This window comes from Helicoverpa zea, chromosome 22 (assembly GCF_022581195.2).
Source record: "Helicoverpa zea isolate HzStark_Cry1AcR chromosome 22, ilHelZeax1.1, whole genome shotgun sequence".
In the NCBI taxonomy this organism is placed as follows: Eukaryota; Metazoa; Arthropoda; class Insecta; order Lepidoptera; family Noctuidae; genus Helicoverpa; species Helicoverpa zea.
This window is the reverse complement of record NC_061473.1, coordinates 5,852,880-5,876,026: the sequence shown is the minus strand read 5'-3', so window position 1 is coordinate 5,876,026 and position 23,147 is coordinate 5,852,880. Positions and strand designations below refer to the sequence as shown.

The 23,147-nt window shown below is 37.1% G+C and overlaps 2 protein-coding genes across 2 annotated transcripts; one reads left to right on the top strand and one right to left on the bottom strand.

Annotated features, from left to right (window-relative positions):
* Positions 1-613: 613 nt before the first annotated feature.
* LOC124641442 lies at positions 614-17,217 on the bottom strand. The gene is made up of 13 exons (XM_047179510.1): positions 17,065-17,217; positions 16,756-16,959; positions 15,742-15,935; positions 12,785-12,986; positions 12,297-12,395; positions 10,871-11,034; positions 9,513-9,687; positions 7,792-7,840; positions 6,610-6,683; positions 2,690-6,305; positions 2,209-2,305; positions 1,719-1,862; positions 614-1,021 (listed from the first exon to the last, which is right to left on the bottom strand). Exons 1-13 carry the CDS (start codon positions 17,215-17,217, stop codon positions 865-867), a joined length of 5,328 nt encoding a protein of 1,775 aa, XP_047035466.1. The 3' UTR covers positions 614-864.
* Positions 17,218-17,786: 569 nt separating this feature from the next.
* LOC124641456 (ceramide glucosyltransferase) lies at positions 17,787-19,989 on the top strand. Its single transcript, XM_047179522.1, has one exon. It carries the CDS (start codon positions 18,104-18,106, stop codon positions 19,295-19,297), a length of 1,194 nt encoding a protein of 397 aa, XP_047035478.1. The 5' UTR covers positions 17,787-18,103; the 3' UTR covers positions 19,298-19,989.
* Positions 19,990-23,147: the final 3,158 nt, after the last annotated feature.

Sequence of the window (23,147 nt, the reverse complement as noted above, 5' to 3'; positions counted from 1 at the left end):
TTATTGAACTTCGTAAAGGTATCGCAACATGTCAGCATAACTATACTCCTTTTAGGTATTTATAATTAATAATTATTATATATTGTAACATTCTCTTATAGCGCAAACAAAAATTATAACGCTTAAGTACATTTCTACATTCAGCTCATTTTGGAGAGCAATAAAACATTTAAATAAAAACATACAACTTAACAAATTATGTACAGATCTTATAGAGCATCAGTTATGAAAAATATCTTTTTTTTAAGGAACCTTTAGTTAGACAAATTATCGAAACTTAAACATGAAAATAAGTAGGTAATTTAGAACTTAGGTACACCTTAAAGTGGTCTAGATATCTCTTAAGTAAATTACCCTTAGCAGCTTGGGTTATTCCCGTTCGGTAACACCCTTTCATCAACACTGTTGACGATCGGGAAAAAAAAGTTTCGTTCGTTCACAGTGTTGACGAACGCTACTTATTATTTTAGTGTAAAATGGTTGTTATGCACATGATAAGGCCACTTTTATTTTCTAGTTAATTGTGTTTTAAAAGATCTAACATAATCCATTAAAACATTTTAAAATCCATGACATTTAATTTCCATATTTTAAAAATAAAAACCAGCATTCATGGACACTGCGAACAAACGAAACTTTTTTTTTCCTGATCGTCAACAGTGTTGATGAAAGGGTGTTACCGAGAAATTAATCTTATAATGAAATCTAGACCATTTTAAAATAATTATAGCTTTGGTTAAGTCTGATACTGAGTAAATATTGAGCAATTTGCGACAGAACATGGTATCTATAATGTTTCGATGTTTTATCCAAAGGTTCATTAGTTACACTACCCTGCAGTGAATTAGGAACATTGGTGACATATCACGAGGTACCCTGCTTATCGAAGTGGTCTAGAACGGCTTGTACATCTTCCTTGAGCAAGCGTACCATGGCTCGCTTCTGCTTGCAATCTTCTCGGATCAGCTCAGAAGCACGCTCTTTGAGTTTCTTCATGAATTCATTGTCGTTTTCTTGTGATCTGTTACGACAAAACGTGTTAAACTTAATTGCGTTATTTAAGAAAAATAATAATTAGTTAGGTAATAATTAATTAATTGGACCCTGTGCCCGATATCAGTGGCCATCTTTTTTTATATTTTTAAATGTTTTTTTATTTTTTTATAATCTAATATTAAAAAATATAAATGATATGTTGAAAGATAAATAAATGCTCAAAATAGTTAGGTAAACTAAGTAATCACACTAATATTACCTGGGTTTAAAGGTATGTGTGTGTCATCAGAGTGTGACATCCCTGTGTGGGAAGAAGTTCCCTTAAGAAGAAGATACATGAAACCGCTGGCGAAAGCTTGTAAGTAATATCACAGATTATATAATAGTTACTACGTAATATTGCGAATAAAATGATGGGAAAAAATTTCTTACATTTAAAATCGCAATAAATAGAAAAGGAAAAACACAACACAACAAAGTAAACAAACAAAGTGAGATTCAGTTGCGTTGGGGGATTCTTTTATAGAACAATTACGTATCTAAAAGCACTATTCAGCGTCACTTCTTGCCAACAAAAAGACATAATATGTGTTTTTGGTATAATAAGTGGTAAAGAGTGGGCGTTATGGGAGGCTGTCTTTTGTATTTGACGTTCGAATAATTTAAATATAATAAACATAATTTAAATAAACGTTGTTTAGTGTCAAAATTTCGAAGCTTACCTTTTATCTAGTTCAGCAAACTTGTCGTCCATGATGTTGACGACTTGCGCGAGTATATCTGCTGCGAGCTGCCGGTACATGCCGCGGCGTCGTTCTTTCAGCTCGCACAGGTGCTTCTGAGCGTCCACGAATAGATGCACGAATCTACAAATACAAGTATTATTTGTATTGCTGTTTTTTTTTTGGTCAGATGTTCAAATCCTTAAAGTAAATCGCACTTATAGCAATATACTTAAGTGTGAAAGTGAGATTCAGTGTAGATAAGCACTTCTTTATTTATTTAAATCAACTAGATGAAAGAATTTTCTTTGATCTGAGGTAGGTACGCTAAAACAGTTCAACTGATTGAGATGAAATTTGGCAAAGTTAGTTACTTTAACCCGGGTGCGGGACGTAGATATCAGATATCTATACGTAATTTAGTTTTATGATGTTATGGAATGATGCTCTCAATAGTCGTAGGTTTGTATGAATTTTTAAATATACAGACTTTTTACTGGTATTCCTGTTTATCTCGACGAGCGTGGTATCTAACTTCTCTAGGACACCCTGTACGCTGTGCCTCATCGAAGCGTTTACTACTTCAGCTGAAATATACATAAACATAATATTTTACATACATCAACACAACTAAAATAAGCCTAAATTACTTCAAGAAGACAAATTCTTTGATGTTTTTTTATATCATTTTGTTTCCTAGTCTTATAGTCGCGTATATATTATTAGGGTATACTGTCTTTATTTTTATGGGAAATCATCAAATGCGGGTCATTTGATGATGATTTCTGTGGGTGCAGCGTGAGGGAGTGTCAGACTCATACTGACTTATAAAACCCACCCGACTGCCGGGGCTGTGGCTTACTGTTTGATTTAGAGCAGAACTGAGCTGATAATCAGAAATCATCCCTATATCAGTAAAAATACTCCAAGGCTTTTAGCATTATTTTATAAAAAATCTTAAAACGACTCACCGCTGCTAGTTTCCGGTTCCATTCTCTTGAACCAGTCTTCTACACTAGAGACAGTTAGTCCGCTTGAACACGCTTCTTCATTGTTATTCAGCTCCACCTTCCTCTTTTTATAATCTTCTCTCTCTCCTTCCAATGTCCTCTTCAGAAGCGATCGAGAATCTTCTATCTTCGTCGACGTACTCATTTTTGAATTAGTTGAAAGCGACTCTATTGATCTTGTCGAGTTTTTCTGTTCAATTACATCTTTTTCTGCACTTTTTTCAAGTATTTTGGCCTTCGGTTCAGTTTCAGCTTCCTTTTTGTTTAACGTGTGTATTATTTCTTTCATATACTCTTCATCGTCCGACAGTGTGGTTTCTGAGCGCTTGTCAGCGATAGATATCATATCTTCGAATAGCTTGATTGGCGATATAAGGGAAGCATGCATTGGCTTAGCTTTTTTATCATTTTTGTTAACTGATTTAGGTGTTTTCTTAGTCTCTACTTTCGTTGAAATTTTTAGCTTCTTAGTATCGGGTTTCAAAGACTCATTCTCGCTATCCGAATCAGAATCATGTTTAGATTTAGTTTGTCCACTGTTTACAATTTTATCTGCTTGCTGGTTTTGGAAGATTAGCCTCAAAGATTGTCTTTTTGGCACATTCACTTCAGAAGTATCCGAATTATTATCATCGCAACCTGTTTTTAGTTTCATACTTTCCAATATTTTAGCCGCATGTTCTTCACTGTTGTGTTTCATAGACTTTGCACTAACGTAGGACTCATCTGATTCAGAATTGCGTCGCGAGGGAAGCCACTTGCTTATATCATCAGGGGACAACCTCTTTAGAGACACGGCAGGGGACATGGACTTAATACTATCGATACTCCGGGCTTTAGTGACGTTTTTACACAAGCGCTCTTCATTGGACCCACTGGAATCACGATTATGAGAAACATTGATTACTTTAGTCAGTTCTTCGTAATAATTTCTCATGGAATGATCCAGATCTTCTACCTCTAAGTTCCGCGGTTCCAGTCGCTCGTTTATCAACGTCGTGCTAGGCGGAGCTTCCTCCAACTCTCCGTGACCAGTAATTCCTATCGTTGCAATAGTATTATCCGATTTTGGGTCAGTTATTTCAGATATGTTTATCGTTTCTTCGTTTACTTTAGTCTTTTTTGGTGTGGGTTTACTTTTTTTCGTATTTTCAAGTATAATGCTATTAGATGTTTTCTTTTTTGTCGTTTTAACTCTAGGCTTTACTTCGGTATCTTTGCTTTGCAGCTGTTCCTCTATGTGTTGTAGTTCGTCTGTTAAATCAACGTTTGGTAAGCTATAATTAATCCTTTCAACGTCTGATAGTAAATTCTGTGTAGTGTTTGACTCGTTAATATAATTTTCTGGGCCATCTCGGTAGAACTTCTTGAATTTATCCACCATGGTCGCCGATATATCATTGGTATCATCTTTGTTCGACGGAACTGATTCAACAAGAAGTCCTGGTAGAGGACTTTCAGTTCTATCCTCATCAAAATTCTTGACTTTTTCAATGATAGCTTTGTTTAGAACCCTCTTTGGTCGTTTTGACTGAGATGTTTCTATTTTAGGTTTCTTTCCTTTCTTTTTTTGAGCATTGTCCAATTTCTCATCAATGACTTCCATTTCAGGTTCTGTTACAAGTACCAATTCCGGTTCGTTTACTGTATTCTTAGTTTTCTCTATTACCATGGATGTATTGAGTACATCTTCTGCTTTCCTCATGCGTTCATCAACCAAATCAATCTTTTCGATATTAATCTTCTTCTTAGTTCTAGGTTTTCTATTAACTTTACGTTTCACCGTGTTACTTTCATCTGAAGATTTAGTATCAGTGTAGTTTATACGTTTGACGGCTCTCCCGCGCTTAGATACTGTGGACTCAACGCTTGCAATAGTTGTTGTGCTATTTCGTTTCGAGACATTTATCTTTTTTACTTTGAATTCATCTTCGCTATCACTCGTAAAGTTGTACACATCGATTTCGAAAGTTTTATCAGCCAGCCTTACTTTCTCGGTATCAGCAGATTCCTTTATCTTGTCGAACATATCGTTCATTTGCTTAGTTCTAGGAGATGGTGGTTCGGGTATTTTAGATTTTCTATTTCTTGGCTTTCGGATATTTTTCTGACGATATTTTTCTATTTCTTTATAGCATGTTGCTGTGGATTTAGGAGTCTTTTTAATAAGTTCAGACTTTGTGTTATCATCCGGGGCCGATGGAGAATCTGATGCTGTTTGTTCATCTTTAGGCGAGTAAAGTTTACGTTTTCTACGAAGGATGGGAGTTTCAGTTTCTAATGCTTCATTTGCAGGCGAATCTTTCTTAGCAGTTACTACACTTTCCTCCCGCTCCTTCATTTCTGGCTCTACTTTATTTTCAGTATTCTCAGGAGCGCTCTCCAAGTTATCCTCAATTATAGTAGACATTTTTGACGTAGACTCCAATTCCAGTTTGTTATTTCTTTTAGATGCACGAGTTTTCTTAGAAGTTTTTTTCGGAGTAATCTTGTATTTTAACGTTATTTTTTTCTTTACATCTGACTTTTTCGTACTCTCTTTTTTTACCTTTTTCGCCTCTATAACTTGGATTGTATTCAAAATTTCTTTCAATGGTATATTTTCATCAGTGGTATCGTGAGGATCTAAAGCAATTTCATCATCTTTACTTAAATATTTTGTACATTTATCGAAATCATCGCATACTTTATCGATCATACAGTTAAGACATTCCAAAACTTCTTCGTTATTGAAATTGTAGGGTAAAGCTACTTCTTCTTCCTCTTCACCAATTAATTTGAAGTTTTCACAAAAATTATCGCCGCTTTCTGAACTGCTTTCATTGATTTTCTTAGCTAAAGTAGGACTTACGACAATTTCACCGACGTCGTTTTCAGTGAAATGTTGTGAGAAAAATTGTTCAACGACCAACTCATCAAATGAATTTCTCGGAGCGGTATGTTTTGATTCTATTTTATTCTTCTTCCTCGTATTAACAAAACAAGGAGTCTCGCTAATTACTTCTGTATTTGACTCATCAGAAGTAGACGAGACAACTTTAGTTTTTTTGGAAATTTTGCTTACTTTAACTTTATCTACATCAGGAGTATTATCAATAGTTTCACTATTATCGTTTTGTTCCAGAGATTTTTTATCTGCCGAATTTATTCCGGAATCGGATTTGTATTTATCGTCTTTAGTCTGAAGCGCCTCTTGGACTAACAAATCGACTATGTTGTCAGCGTTATAATCCTTACTCTTAGACATCCGATCTACAGTGTCATTTATAACGGAATCATCAGCAGAACCTATAGTAGCTACTAGCAAACAACTGGGAGCATCTTCATTGACAACAGGAGAAAGTACACGACCCTTGAAAGTTTTTCTGGAAGTTTCTGGGTCACTTTGGGATTTCCTGACCTCTAGTTTATTATAGTTCTTGTAGTAGCACACGCCATAAGGTTTGTATTTTAGTGTAGAGTTAAGATCCTCTGTCTCACTGACCTCTGTGACCATAGACAGTTCGGGCAGCGCGCAAACGCTTATTGGTTCTTTATCGTATTTGAATCTAGGTAATGCTGCTAATTTTTCGTGAAGCTGAAAGTTAATAAGAAGTCTATATTCATAAAATATTCATCGGTTCTAGATTTTAAAACAAGAGATAAACGAAATCCTAGTTAGCCTTTTCAAGTAAGAAAATTTTGACATGCGAAATGTGGATTTAACTGTTATAATTCCAGTAACGTAGTATTCGTTTGTAAATGAACTGACTAAAAGCTTATATCTTAGTATCAAAACACTAGGTTTTTTTTTAATAATAATCACTATATTGTTGTCACTCTACTCAAGAAAACATAACGAAAAATTTCTAATAAGTTATGTATAAATAGTAATTGAGTACCTGTGCCAATGAGCTGGTCGAAGCTGAAGAAGGTGACGGGCAAGCGACCGGCTGACGAGACCTTACCATGTACCCTGCGTTGAACAATACATAATATTAATATCTCAATTAAAAATTGTGTTCTTGAAGGTTAAATAAAAAGATTGCGACAAAATTTTACAAAAAAAAAATCATGGTAGGTACTTAATAATGTAGGTATACAGTTTTCTAAATTCAACTGAATTCTCTAGGTAAACTTTTTGCCAGACTTGATGAAGCTAAAACAATTCCCATGCACAAATAGGAAGGATATACGCGTATGTGTACCAATCTTACACTTTACACCTTTCATCATCATCATCATCATCTCAGTCATAGGACGTCCACTGCTGAACATAGGCCTCCCCCTTAGATCTCCACAGATACCTGTTGGAGGCGACCTGCATCCAGCGTCTTCCGGCGACCTTTATAAGGTCGTCTGTCCACCTCGTTGGTGGACGTCCTACGCTGCGCTTGCTAGTCCGTGGTCTCCACTCCAGCACTTTTCGGCCTCATCGGCCATCTGCTCTGCGAGCACTATGGCGTGCCCATTGCTACTTCAACTTGCAAATGTACATAATTTACACCTTTACCACCCACTAATACCTTGACTAATTTACCGGGCATGATGTTCCAAAACCGCCAAAAAGTTTGGCGAGAACGATTCGTATGTAAAATATTTTAATTAAGACATTGTTACTCTGATCAGACGAATCTGCAGACGTGACATTAAAGGGCAGTACTTATGTTATGATATTTTCTTATCCTTAAAATCATCACACCAAAGTTTACGATTCACCAAATACTCACTTATTTTAGTCAAAATCCGTTTCCAAAGAGCTTTTGCGAAAAAGAATAACAAACAGTCAGCCATCCTTACTACTAATTCATGTCTTTATTCGAAAAACACATTAAAAATATCCATTAAAATCACCGTGTACGTTAGCACTAAAACCGTTTAAAGTAACTTTGACATTTCATGTAACGTTTTTTCTCCCTCGACTGTCTACTTTACTAGCCAACATTCTACATTCAATATACCACATTGCAAATTCCTGGACTCAAACTAATCACAATACATTACACATTACTAATGAACACTTATACTGACAATAGAAAAAAAAAATAAGAAAATACTAAACTAAGTTAAAAAAAATAACTCACCACAATGTTTACGTTTCTTCACTTCAACGGGATGAGAAAACCTCTGATCCTGTACGAGAATGTGTTCAAATCAATATTCTACTACCCACATTTTTTATTATATTTTGACAAATAACTGACAGCTAGACCATAGACACGTCTTCTTTTCTTAAACAATGCAATTTTATCAAAAAAAAAATTAACTATATCGGAAATTGAAAATGAAGTAGGTACTATAATTTCCTCATTTTGTCTATGTTATCATGTCATAACCATAAACATTTTTTAATGACAACATATGTATTAATGTTTTTTTTGTAAATGTGCAACTTACCAAATCATTATTGCATTCAGGATTTTCAGGACCTTTGATTTGATTGATAGGAGATAACTGCAATTCTTTGTTTAAGTCCAGTAACAACTGAAAATTAAAAGAAAAAATAAACATTTCATCTATACTAATATTATAAAGAGGAAAACTTTGTTTGTTTGTTTGTTTGGTTGGTTGTAATGAATAGGCTCAAAAACTACTGGACAGTTTTTAAAAATTCTTTCACCATTCGAAAGCTACATTATTCACGAGTAACATAGGCTATATTTTATCCCGGTACGGGCAGTAGTTACCACGGGACGCGGGTCAAACCGCGGGAAAACGGCTAGTATTACATATATACGTCCAAGGTATATATGTAATATGAACTGTTTATTTTAGTACTAGTACTAGGTAGGTAATCCTGTAAAAATTATCACATTGGGCCCTAGCCTGGTTTCGCTGGTTACCCCAATAAAGCGCCAGCTAGTCATCGAATAATTAATGCTATCTGTCAGATAAAGACTGCTTATAATTTCTGCCCTGGGGCCCGATTCTCCTAATTTTACTTAAGCGGCCTTCGATTGACGTTCGACTCGATTCGACTGAGATCCAATCCCGACTCGATTACGATTGAAGCGTATGTGGCATTCCGCTATTTTTTCTTTGAAATAAACGTTTTTATCCTTTTCTGTCATTCAATAATGAATCATTTTGTCTGCAAATGATTAACTATTGCAATATGATTGTAGAGCAAACTACCGAATAAACCAAAATCACCAAAATAGCAGACCAATCGCAAACCAATCAAATGTCAATCGAATACGATTGGTCTTTTATTAGTAGCAGAATGCCCGATATGGTTAAAACTGCTATTACGATCATATTGCGATTCGATTTCTATTAGATTTTGACATTATTAACTTAGGAGAATCGGGCCCCAGTTAATGCTTTTCGCGACCTTTGAAACCAAGTTACAGTTTATCTGTCAGATAATTCTCTGATAGGGTATCAGAGATTTTATCAATAGGTGAGACTGGTCATAATTCTATGACGTTTTATCATATCGTCTGATTATATCAAAATCGCATAGTAAACCAATTTCATTTGGTTGATAACAGTTGTAATCTATGCTTCCGCCCTCGTTTTCAGAAATCGGGCTTTCTATATTCCTACTAAATCAAACAATTATTGTTATTTTATTAGTCATCTTTTTACATAAAGTCAGTTATCAGTTTTACATAAAGGGCAAAGTAAAACATAGGGCAATTCTTACGATACCTACCTCATACTTATTGTCAAGGCGTCATCGATCCTGGCGAGGTGACAGCGCGAGGTGACGACAGCGGTGACGTCACAGCTGACATCAGCGCCGAGGCTTCGACGTGACGTCACATGAGAAGCTTTTACACTAATATCTTGTAATACCCACCTCATACTTATCGTCAAAGATCCTTCTGAGCGCGGCATCGATCCTGGCGAGGTGACAGCGCGAGGTGACGACAGCGGTGACGTTACAGCTCACGTCAGCGCCGAGGCTCCGACGTGACGGCATCAGTTGAGGGGGCGTGGTAGTATGGAGTGATACGAGGAGCTTTTCTGATTCCCTGCGTTTGTTGGGTAGAAATAGATAGCCAAATTAAATAATGTCTAAAAATACAGGATAAAATAAATGTAATTTGAAGGCGGGTTTTTATTTGTTAGTTGTCCATTAGTGTTGAATTGTATGGGTCCATTAAAGTTCTTTAATTAAAGGAATTGTAAAAATATTAGCCCACAAAGTTAACTGGGCTCTCCTAATCTTATTTTTTTTTATTTCCTGTATTGATTTTTAGTTATGGAAGGTATACATATTATGCTAATACAATCTTATCTAGGTACTTATACAATTTTATCATAATCGCTCTAACGGTTTTACACGCATGAAATGCACATTGCACAGATTTCTATAATGAAAGTTTTATCAACGGTATTACATACCTAGCTTATCTGCTTTCAAAACAAACTGATTGCATAAAAATACCGTGTAGATTAACTACCGCAGTTTTTAGATAAAAACCCTGATATTGAAGTATGAAAGATTTATTTAAGTGTTCCGATAAGTCTTATTTACTTGAGTGGTTATTGGAAAATACTGTTTACCTTAAATGAGTCATATTTTATCAATTTCTATGACGGAAAGTGACGGAATGATTGACAAGTATTGAGCTTACAATAGGAAGGTCTTAAGGAATCCTCATTCATAGTGTAGATATGACGTTTTTACTTGAAAATGTATGACTAAGTAGTTTGTCGTATTTCTTGTGAACTGCTCCAAATATTTGTCGAAGTTATGATTAATTTATTAAGTGTCTGGGTTGAGTTTTCAAGTGTTTGTGAGTGGTCATATTGGAAAATAATTTCTATTGATACCAGTTTCAAAGTTTTTTGAGAATAATTTATAAATAGAGGTTAAGGAAACGGCAGGTGGCGTTTTTTTTAAGTAGGTACTATATTCGTAATAGATTATTCGAAATATTCTTCCAGCACTTTTATAAATGCTAAAGAAACTCTAGCTGTTCTATGTTTTGACGGTAAAACTACTCAATCAAGCCTTGAATCAAAGATAGATTAAAATCTTAGTATGCTGAAGATACGCTATGAGCGGCATCTAAGTGCAAGCCCCTGGTTTACAATATTAATTTAATTTAAGATACCAATTGCCAGTACTTCTGGGTCCATCCAGGCCACGGAAAACATGTCTACCAGACCAGCTATGTACGACATAAGCAAAAATAATTGCATAATTACCTAAAAAGCTTAACAGTGCAAGTATCATAGTGTGTGATGACCAGCGTCTCGAAGGCCTTGTGGTTGCTGGAGCCGAAGGGTTCCAGGGCGCGAGGGTCGAGTAGCACCGACACGCTACGGGTCACGCAGTTCATGTCTAACCAGGAGTCTTGGCGTTCCGTACCCTGGGACAGAGTGGAATAATAACTAATAAAAAATCACTATCAGTACATAGAATAAAACAAAGTCGCCTTCTCTGTCATTATATCCCTATGTATGCTTAAATGTTCAAAACTACGCAACCGATTTTCATGCGATTTTTTAATAGATAGAGTGATTAAAGAGGAAGGTTTATATATATAATTAAATACATTAAATAGTGGGGAAATACTGTTATCACGTGCGAAGCCGGAGCGGGTCACTAGTCTTAAAAATAAATCTTTTAAGTTCGCAAATATGGTCTTGGGCGGCATTGAGAAAAAACCGGCCAAGTGCGAGTCGAATTCGAGCATGAAGGGTTTCGAACCATAACACTGGTCAACAGCATTTTTGGTGCAAGGGTGAAATATATCATTTCTTATAGATTATTTGATACGTAATCGAAGTCCAGAACATAAAGTTGCACTTGCACGTAGGGATTTAGAGATATAGCCCTCCTAAAGTACCAAAAACGCGTTTTTTAACGATATTTGACGATTTTTTTGAAGGACAGCAAAATTGTTTTTTAGTTTCTATCTATAGCATTATATAGTACTACTCTTCCCGATTGAAATTCATTTTTATTTCGAACGCTAAGAGTTTAAATTTTCATGAAATATGTATACAGCTGCGATAGTTCGATCTTCCCTATATTTTATTTGGCCTGTTAGTATGAAAAAACTCCACTTTAGATATAAAATTGTATATATTGAGAAAGGAAACTTGAAAAAATATAAATTAAAATGGGGTTAATGCGGGGAAAGTAGTACTACGTAATGCTTTAGTTAGAAATTACTAGAAAATTCTGATGTCCCCAAAAAATTACATCAAATTTCATAAAAAACGCGTTTTTGGTACTTTAGGAGGGGTATATCTCTAAATCCCTACGTGCTAGTGCAATTTTATGTTCTGGACTTCGATTACGTGTCAAATATTCTACAAGAAATTGTATATTTCACCTTTGCACCAAAAAAATAATAATAATTTGTTGACCAGTGTAATCTATGAAAGGGTCAAATAATACATCACCCATGAAAATTTCAACTGCCTAACTTTCACAGTTTATTAGATAAGAACCTACCGCCTAGTGAAGACGGACAGTTTAGTCTTGTAATAGGGTCCCGTTTTTCCCTTTTAGTGTGGAACCCTAAATAAATATCCCGAAGAGCATATGAAATCGCAAGGCTTCACTAGCTTTGACATGAATGCTAGTACCTACATAACAAGGTGCTTTCAAGTAAATACTCACCGAAATGACGACAACTTTGCCGACAGTGAGTTTCCGGCACACAACTGACGTTATCAAATCATTTCTTTGATTGTGCGCGTTTAGGAAATCTCTTGCGTCCTAAAATATAATATTTGAGTGACATTACATAAATTAGCCTAATCTTGACCAGCAATCGATGGGCTACATGATAAATGCGAAAGTGAGATTGTTACGATTTCACACAAAAACGGCTGGACCGATTTGGATGCAATTTAATACCTACAGGGTTAGGTAGATTCTTCTGAACTTGGGTAAACTCAGATGTACAGCAATCATTAAATACGAAACAAAATCTAGTAAGTACACACACTTCGAAAAAATTGTGGTTTACCGTAATGATAAATAGCACGGTTTTTTTCTAATTAACTATTGAAGACGTTTAGGTACATAACAATCTCCCTACAAAATTCAAATATGTAGTTTTTATTTCATAACTTAAACTTAAAGGCTAGTCTTAAACAACTTACCTGAAAGAAATTAACCCAGGATCTTTCCAAGAATATATCAACATCAGATTTCTGGTACATAGAGGGATGGAACCACTTGTTAGCTGATGCAAGCCTCAGGGTTGCGTCATGTCGTGGAAGCAACCATCTTAGAAGCGTCTCCATAATACTGTATTGTGTAGGCAGGTGACCACAGTTGCTCATGTATGAAGATAATTTTGTACTGGGAAAAAATAGGGATTTTCTGAACTTTATAATACTACGTCCAAGGCCGATTTCGGCCACGGCGGCTGTTTTAATATAAGGCGATCAACCAGCTGCGCAGGACATGTTATAGTGCACGAACATTTGCGCAGATACAGGTGCAATCCCTATTCCTCCACTCTCATAGCGCGATGAGACGGCAATCCGACACGACCGGAGAGAGATCACAAGCAATACCGATATTAACGTGCTCTCCGATGCACGGGTGTATCGATCACCAACTTCCAGAATACGGGCTGCTTTGTATAAGTTTATAAATTCCACAAAGCGAGTTTGGCCCGACCCGGGAATCGAACCCGAGATCTCGTCATACCACTAGACATGGGCGTAGCCAGCTTTGGGCTCAGGGTGGGGCAGCCCTCCGATTTTTTGTATCTTGAGCCGTTAATCTCAAACTTGTTAATCTCTTAATTTGAGAGGTTTATATTTTCAGGTACAGAAAATAAATAATCACACACAAGACAGATTTTATAGTTTTAAAGTTTTAACTAAGTATATGTATGAGTAATATTACTTCAAGAGACGACGGCGTGGGTTCTGGCAGAACCTGTTAAACACTTCTAAAAAAATATTTTTCGATTGTGAGACCCTTGTTCTGTGCACACTTAGCATACACAGGCCGCTTAAACGATTTTGGCTCATGGTTGAGCGAAGCCACGACCATTTTTTGACCTTCCGTAATGTGCTAAACCAGTGGCTCTTAACCTTTTAGTCATGAGGGTCCATTTTACCAAAAGTTTGTCTTGCCAGAGACCACCTCATCAGTTTACCTAAATTGAGAGTACTTTGATAAAGAATACAAGCATACTTTATAATTAGCACTCATTTCTTTATTATTTAGCAAAAATTAAAAGTTAGAGATTTTAATTTAATGAGATTTTTGTGACTGCATTCTCTTTACTAAACTCTGAATTTATGGTTCAGTACTACTACTCAAACCTAAACGCATGTCGGCAGTTGTTTAAATTAGCAAATGCAAAGAATGAAGAACTTGCCTTTGTAGTTTCCAAATGCGCGAGCGAAGCGAGCGCGAAATTTTTATCGGACTTATACCTAATATTACGTAAAATTTAGCCCAAACGAAGTTAACTCTTTGTTTGTTGACAAAAAAGGGCATATAGTTTCTGAATACGCGAGCGAAGCGAGCGCGAAATTTTTATCGGACTTAAACTAAATATTACGTAAAATTTAGCCCAAACGTACTTAACTTTTTATTTCTTGACAAATACAAAAATAATAAAGTTTCTGAATACGCGAGCGAAGCGAGCGCGAAATTTTTTAAGACTCAAAACCAAAAACTACGTAAAATGACGCCCAAATATACATTTTCATGAATGGGGGATATACGTCCATACGAAAACCCCCTCGCTCGCATAGGTAAGTCGATAAAAATAAAGTTAGATAACGTATAGCAACGTCGCGCAGCTAAACTTCGCGGAGCACTTGGAATGCCTCCAGCAGTGTGATTCTATAAGCTTCACTCTAAACTTCGCATCTGAATCCGCCGTGAGTTACTACACTAGCGCTACTCTTTCGAGCGTGTTTGCGAGTTGAACTAAATTAAACTCGAGATTTTGACAGATAAAGTATGAGATGACTTTTAGAACGTTTTGAACCGAATGTGAAGTGAGAGTGAATAGCGAAGTGAAAAGTGAAGTGAGATGCGAGTTGTTGTTCGAATATTATAGAATCGACGTACAGGGACCACCAGTGGTCCGCGGACCACCGGTTAAGAACCACTGTGCTAAACGATCATTCTATTGTACATGGCTGGGCAAGCAAAATAGCGAGCGCGGTTTTTACACTAGGATAAAATTGTATTTACGAAATTTTGATCACATCTACCAGTTCCATCTCTTTCAATGCATTATATTTTGGATTGGATGGACGGCTCGGCTCGCTACGCCACATACCATCTATTCTTTTAGGGAATACGGCTCGCTTTCAAATGACGCGCGCACCGCGCACGTTCGGGAACTCGAGCGTGCATTTTGTTTTGATCGCACTCTTTTCAAAGTCGACAATTTTTTTTGTGCAATAACTTACGGATAGTATGATTGTTGATGTGTTAGTTAAAGTTAGTAAAAAAACATTGTTTAATCAGACACCTTATAGGTCAAAGCTAGGGCCCAGGGTGGGGCAAGTGCCCCAGCTTGCCCCAGTGTGGCTACGCCCATGCCACTAGACCAACGAGGCAGTGTTTGCTACTTTATTTTTTATTTTAATATAGGTACCAATGGCCTGTGTCACCGATTACTGATAGTATCTGATCACTTCCTTATCTTACGGATAAACTATAACTTGTTTTACAGGTCAGGGATAGCAATATTTGGCAGATAACATTAACTAACTGACACTTTATCATAAGCAGTGTAACCCGGGCCTTATTATGATGTAACTTTATAGTTACTAAGTGTTTGAACCTGACTAAGAAGAAAGTTTAGTATACGTTTAGCAGTCACCACCATTTTCTGTCACAGAAAATATATTGACCTGAAAGGCAGTAAAAACATTCAATGGGGAAGAAAATTGTTATGAAAAAAGTGTCAAAGCACATAATAAATTTAAGCAAGGATAACAATATTAATGCCTTTTATCATTAATAGATAATAAGATAAGAATTATATAGACAGCTAAATAATAATTTTCCATACATGTCTAAACAATTAGTACCTAAGCAAATTAAAAAAAATATGTGTATAAATAAAACTTACAAATAAGGTCCAAGCTTGTTCCTAAAAGCAAATCTGACTTCTCTACTAGATTCAGAGCAGTACATATTGAAACAGTGGAGTATTTCATATCTCTGGTAAGCATCAGGACAGCTGTTAGTAGCCAGATCCAAGAGACACTCCGCAGTATGCTCCACTAGTATGTTAGGTAGAGACGCATCTTTCTGACGGATTTCCTGCATAATGGTGATATAATATATTTAATTTCTAGAAAGGCTTCATGGTATACTCTCTTAGAACGTATTTGTAAATCAAAACTCATTTTCAATATATTGTTTTTTTTTCATCTAGATTTAATTTAACAATAGCAAATTAGGAAAAGTCATAAAAATAATATGTAAAGAAACAAAGACATATTTTGTGAAAAATTAAACAATGAAATTGCCTTGCCGCCAATATGACTGCCTTGGTCTTTCCAGTTTTAAATACTAAGGAATCAGTGTAACTAATATAAAGGTGTTTTTACCCAACTCAAAAAAAGGTTCTCAGTTAGACCTCTATGTACCTATGTTGTTTGATGATTGTTTAATGTTTGGCTGAACCAATTTTGATGCAGTTTACAGCATAGTATTTGTAAGTAAGAGGTTTTATGTATATTATGGATTATTGAAATATATTTTAATTGAGCTTAAAGTTTCTATTTTATCCTTCCACACATTTATCTATCAACAATAGACACTGAATTATACCCTGATAAAGCTTTTTATTACATTTATTTTGTGTACAGAGATTAAAATAATCACCTGATAAAAAGGTGATTCATTGCATTAGATATTTTATTATGGCTGTTTTTATTATGAGTAATGTAATTGAAGAATGTGAATGAATGAACTTTAATTGAAGTCCCATCTAAGTTTGTGTTAGTAAGTTATATAATTCAGTATTCAGTAACATATTACAATTTGAGAGGTTTGTAAGTTTGTAGTACTCCAACAAAATATGTCAACTTTAAAGATTCAAATGCAAGTGTCTATCATATTAATAATAAGTACCTACCTTTACAAATCTGAGCAAAAGTTTCAAAAAAGTCCACCATTGCAAGTTGTGCCTGACCAAATGTTTTCTTGTAGCATCCAGCCAGTATTGCAGTAGGTTCACCAACTCCTTGCTGAGCACGTTCCATGTTTTTGAAGGCGGTAAACATAACATACGGTCAAATATCGTGCACGCGATTCCATTTTCCTCACATTTGTTAAAATACTGAAAGAATACAAATAACAAATGCGTTTTCCTCAGTTATGGCTATTAACTAATAAAATACTAAAACTTGGCTCTCCTGGATTTTAGATTCACAGAAAAACAGACCTCGATTTCAAGAGAACGTATTTTCTTCAGCGCAAGAACGGTCGACATATTCAGTAGAATTTTTGAAGTTTTGCATTTCTCTGTAGCATCTTGAGTTGTTGATATGTATTCGTTCAAACTCTGAACATTTCTGAATAGCTTTCCTATATCCATTTTAGGCTGATTGCTATATCATCGCAAAATAAGAAAAGAGCGGCCGTAAATTGCCGCGAAACAATTTGAACCGACGCTATTATTTTCCAATGTGACGGATTTTATTAGGTTGGTATTTCCGGGGCTGTTCATACTAGCTGCAATAACGACAACAAGTCAAAAACATTTTAAATGCTAGTTTTAAGTAAACAACCTACTTTTAGTTTTTTTCCTATGTTTTGACTCCCATTAAAACATGTTAAAATTAATAGCAGTTTATTAATACCTTATTTTATAACTTAATTCCATTATGAACAGAACGTTGATTTTTAGCAAGATTTTGGTTTTAACGCCTTTAAAATGAACAGACCCAAATGCTAAGGAGATCGATTTCGTCCTACGTTTTGTTAACATTTATTGTGAACAAAATAAGTTAGCGACATTGGTCAATTTGTTATTTATTTTTTATTATTGTGCATAACATAAAAGAAATAAACTTCAATCACTCGTTAATATCATAATGAGCATATTTAATGTACCAAGAGTTTTTAGATATCTTTGAAACCAAGTCATAATAAAACGCAGACTTCTCGTCAGTATGTTGGCAGCAGTGGTGCTTGAAGTTTGTCGTGTGAAGGATTTTCGATTTATTTGTCTCCTCTGCGGGGTTCAGCCGCTTGTTAAAGGAAGGAATTGACTGCTGAAACCTGTCCGCAATGATAAAACCGTACAGATAACGCGATCGTATAAAATGTTGAATTATTTTACGGAGTGTTCATTCTTCAAGTTACTACTTTTTTATCGCACATTCAGTTCAGTGTTATGATCGCGTCATAGCGCACGTCTCCACCAAAAAACCAGTCGATATTATGCGGCCCGAACGCGACAGCTACATAAGGATACAATTATGATGTCTATGGTGTATACGGTGTATGGTTTTGCCATATTTTTTATGATTGCGTGGGTGTGTCTGTGGTTAATTCATATAATGGCTTATTCATACTCGAAGTGGAAGCTCCATCGGACAGTTGACCGGTCTCCGCCTGAACAGCCGTACCCCGGTGTGTCGATCCTGAAGCCGCTCACTGGGGTCGATCCCAACCTGTTCTCGAACTTGGAAACGTTTTTCACGTTGGACTATCCTATGTACGAGTTACTATTCTGTGTAGAAAACGAACACGATCCAGCAGTGATGTTAGTGAACAGTTTAATTCACAAGCACCCACACATAGACGCTCGTTTGTTCACGGGTGGGCTGCGGGTCGGCGTGAACCCGAAGATCAACAACATGCAGCCGGCGTACTTGGCGGCAAAGTACCCGCTGGTGCTGATCAGCGACGCGGGCATCCGCATGCGCGACGACTCGCTGCTGGACATGGTGCAGCACATGCGGGACGACGTCGCCATCGTGCACCAGATGCCCTTCGTGTGCGACGCCGAGGGCTTCGCGGCAGTCTACGAGAAGGTGTTCTTCGGCACGGCGCAGGCGCGCATGTACCTGGGCGCCGACTTCATGGGCATTAACTGTCATGTGGGCATGTCGTCGCTGGTGCGGCGCTGCGCGCTGGAGGAGGCGGGCGGGCTGCGCGCCTTCGCCGACTACCTGGCGGAAGACTACTTCATGGCGAAGGACATCGTGTCGCGCGGCTGGAAGATGCGCGTGAGCTCGCTGCCGGCGCTGCAGAACTCGGGCACGCGGTCGGTGGGCGCGCTGCAGGCGCGGCTGCGGCGCTGGGCGCGGCTGCGCATCGCCATGATCCCCACGACCGCGATGCTGGAGCCGCTCAGCGAGTGCATGCCGCTGGGCGCCGGCGCGGCCTGGGCGGCGGGGCAGCTGTTCGGCGCCGAGCCGCTGCCGTTCTTCCTGGTGCATGTGCTAGTGTGGTTCCTCTCGGACTGGTTGATGCTGCGGTCAGTGCAGAACGGCTCGCCGCCGTTCACCAAAGTGCAGTTCTTGCTGGGCTGGGTGTGGAGCGAGTGCTGCGCGCCGTTCGTGCTGGCCGCGGCGTTGCTCAGCCCCGAGATCTCGTGGCGGACTCGCAGTTACCGGCTGGACTGGGGCGGCCGCGCCCATGAACTCAATCCTAAACTCAAGTTCTGAGCCCCATCCCTCCCTCATACTCGAAAGCTTTAATTTGGTGAATGTTTACGTTTTACCAGTGTATCATAGTCTGTTTGAGAGCGACTGAATTTCAGATGTGTGTTTATAGTTAATATAGTATTAAGTTTTTATTATAATTTCTATGATGTTAGTTTTGAAAAGAACAGTGGTTGATTGTTGCTTTTGTTTTAGAAAGATTTGTACATTTGTTAGTTCAAAGATGCATCACACATTTTATTTATTTTTGGTAATTTATTTATACCTGGCCAGGTATGTCACTTCCTGTACTGAATTGTTTGTCATGACAGAAATGGTTGCGTGGTGTACAAGTATAATGAAGTGAGTCATTGCTTATCTGATATGTTGGTCCTCTGTTGTGATTCAATATGTTTTCACATGAAACTTGTACGACATATGATTAGGTGTTCATTGAATATTAATCTCAATACGAAGGCATTTGTTATTGTAACTATAACAGATAGCCTGTTCTGTGTACCTTGAGTAAATATGTAAAATATTGAAATGTGATAAGTTCTAGCATAGTTACCTAAACTGCATGATTCTGAAACTCAATACGTACCTATTTGTATCATACCTATGTGTAATTCCCGCAAACAATTAATGTTGTAATACCTTATTCTAAATAAAAGAAGTACAGGGTTATACTCTAAAGAATACATTGTGATCAACTACTAGTATGTTTTATTTAATGTCTGCCATTGGAATCAGGCGAAGGCCGACAGATAAGGCAAGGTGAGGCAATAAAAACACTTATCTGTATGGGTGATATGATAACTAAGTGATGACACTTAAAAACTAATCAAAACATGGGCGGGAAATCTGCTGACAATTAATTATCTCTTTTAATTTTTACTGTAACAAGTTCCTGTTGAAAGTTATATCAAAATGCAAAATATCACAACATATGGGTACATGAATATGAATGCATAAAATTTGCAGTATAAATAATCATAAAACATGTCTGCAATAATCCACTCAATGACATAACTAACTACATTAAACAATGACCTCGGATTGCATATTAGGTACAAACAAATTGGATAACATTACAGCCCAGATTTTTTTAATCATACAGTTATGCCCCGATTTTAAATTGTCATTAAATATTCTTAGGGCATGAGTCAACTAACTTTTTGTTAAATATTCTAATGTTTCATCACTCCATACATTGTGTTTTGCATTGCATGCTTATTCGTATGTCCTGGAACGATCTCCATTCCGAATGTTATTCAAATAGGTTTACTGAACTTATTTATAAAACCGTATCGAACTAAAACCGGTTATAGGTACCGAAATATAAAATCGCAGCGTTGTTTACCGCCGAACTCGTCGGCTTGCATTGTGAATTCTGTAAATCGAGCTATAAAGCAACATATGTACCGATTAATGTGTGTTTTTATAAAGCGAATTAGAAACACTTATGTCGTTTTCGATAAAAAATAACGCAAATATATTTCCAGAGTGCCGATGATAAGAGAACAGCGATACCTTGCGAATAAAATATTAGCTTGAGTACATTGAACCCTTTCTACCGAACATTTGATCGGTCAGCCGATTGTTCCGTGAATAGGACGATATTCGATATAAATATCACATTACCTACAATAAATACGTTATAACAATAATATCGAAATCTTGTAATATGATTCGGCGCGTGAATTCGATAACCCGAAGAACTTGACACGAGTGGAGCCGTGATCGGCCGTAGTGCGTCTCTTGTGTGTAAATAAATAATAATGCGTTATTCATTGAATTTTTATTGTTCAGTGTTTGACAATTACGTGAATGCTGTTATTATAGGATTCGATTTTTATGAATCATATTCAGTCAAAGGTTTACGTTCATCGTCAATTAGTCACCATTTCATAAATGTTTGGTGACAATAGACAAATTATCGTGGCTCAGTTCTGAGTAACTCATAACTGAAATTAACTGTGAAATAACTTCATCTTGTTGTGGCTTCAATCAGGCCCGCCGCTAGCTGTTTGTTCGCCCGCGTGCAAAACCGATTATGCCGCCCTACGACTACATATTATACTGGGTTTTGTCAAAAAATATATAAGGGGTGGGGTTCAGGGGGACCGGACCCCCCCGCCCATTCATATCCATTTTACTTGTCCAACAGAAAAAAATATGTACATGCACCGCTCTGATTGCTAAAAACGCACTTCGTTTTGGATACATAAATATTGCAATAGGTACATAACATATTACACATAACTTTTTATTTACTTGAAATGCTCTAAGTCTTAGAGTAACCTAAGAAGTCCTGAGTTAGCCCATAAGCAGACTAAGCAATTGCTTAGGGCATCAATACAGTGCAATCATTACCCAAGTGGCCCCTATGTATTGAAAGATTGTGATTAATGGGTAGGTACCAACCGTACCAACATAATGTATATCAAAGTGCTTAGAACAGATTATGGGTAACTTAAACTAACGAAATTAAATATATATAGCAATGTTTAATTTCAGTAAAATATGTTATTAATGGTTTTTGGTGGGTTTCCCGTTGAAAAAGTCGACGCATGAGACACTTTTCATATGTAAGGAAGCGCGAGCGATGCGAGCGCGAAATTTTTTTAGTCTAAGGACACAAAACAAACAAAAACCACTGTAAATTAACAAAGCAAAGTCAAAAAGTAAGATATGCACAGAAATGAAGTGCTAATGTACATGAAGCCGCGAGCGACGCGAGCGCGATTTTTTCCTTAGAGTTTTCATGAAGTAGTATCATAAAAAGCCAAAGTGAACAAAAAGCTATAACGGACGTGCGCGAAAAATGATTTTTCGGAATAGAATGCCTCAACAATTAAACAAAGATAAATTGCGATCAGTGCCGGTTTTAACTCTACCAGCGCCCTGGGCGAGATTTCTACGGCGCCCTTCAACTGCAATTCAAACCCATACGAAAAACAGAGGTGTGTGTAGTTACCGATTGCGCGAGCGAAGCGAGCGCGAATATTTTTTTTTTATAGTTTACAAGTCGAAGCAAAAATTACGTAAAATGTAGCCCAATCGTACATAAGTTATTGCTGGTTGGTGAATGCAAAAACACCGGAACATGTCTTCTGATTGCGCGAGCGAAGCGAGCGCGAATTTTTTTGTTATATTTTAGAACTCAAAACAAAAATTACTTAAAATTTTGCCCAAACGTACATAACTCTTTGTTGGTGTTGGCGCCTATGTATTATATTTTTGGGACTTAAAGTAGTACCGTAAATAAGAAAGTTCATATGGAAACTAGAAGTTACTTTCTTATTAATAAAAGAACTCAAAAACGATGCTACCTTTTTGCTAGGGTAGCCTAAAATATTGTTGAAAAATAAAACAACTGTAAAGTGAAGCAAGCCCGAAAATTTTTGAGTTTTGGATCACTAAAAGTCCTAAACATATATAATAAAAAACGACTGTGAAGTGAAGAAGCCGCGAGCGAAGGGAGCGTGATTTTTTTTGAGTATTGGGACATTAAAAGTAGCTATATGTGATAAAAAATTGAAGCGTAAAGTAAGGAAACCGCGAGCGGAGCGAGCGCGAAAATTTTTGAGTTTTGGGACATAAAAGTAGTGTTTGTTCGAGAATTTCTCAAATTTAACGCGGAATTAAACACAAATTCGCTTCGGCGCCCCTGAGCCCGCAGCGCCCGGGTTATTCGCATACGCTGCACCATAAGTTAAGATGGCCCTGATGCTATCCATTCATTTGGATACAGTTCTTGTAAGTTGCAATCTTTGATGAAATTTAAAACAAAAATAGGAGTAACATTCTGATCAAGGATTGGTGGGGGCGCCTGTGGTGCCCCTTATATCCGGCGCCCTGGGCCGTCGCC

Coding starts and splice junctions, on each gene's coding strand:
- LOC124641442 (XM_047179510.1), bottom strand. CDS start 17,217: ATGGATATAGGAAAGCTATTCAGAAATGTTCAGAGTTTGAACGAATAC. Junction 1,863..2,208: donor AACAGGAATACCAGTAAAAA/GTCTGTATATTT, acceptor TTGTATTTGTAG/ATTCGTGCATCTATTCGTGG. Junction 1,022..1,718: donor TTTGCTGAACTAGATAAAAG/GTAAGCTTCGAA, acceptor TTGTCGTAACAG/ATCACAAGAAAACGACAATG.
- LOC124641456 (XM_047179522.1), top strand. CDS start 18,104: ATGATGTCTATGGTGTATACGGTGTATGGTTTTGCCATATTTTTTATG.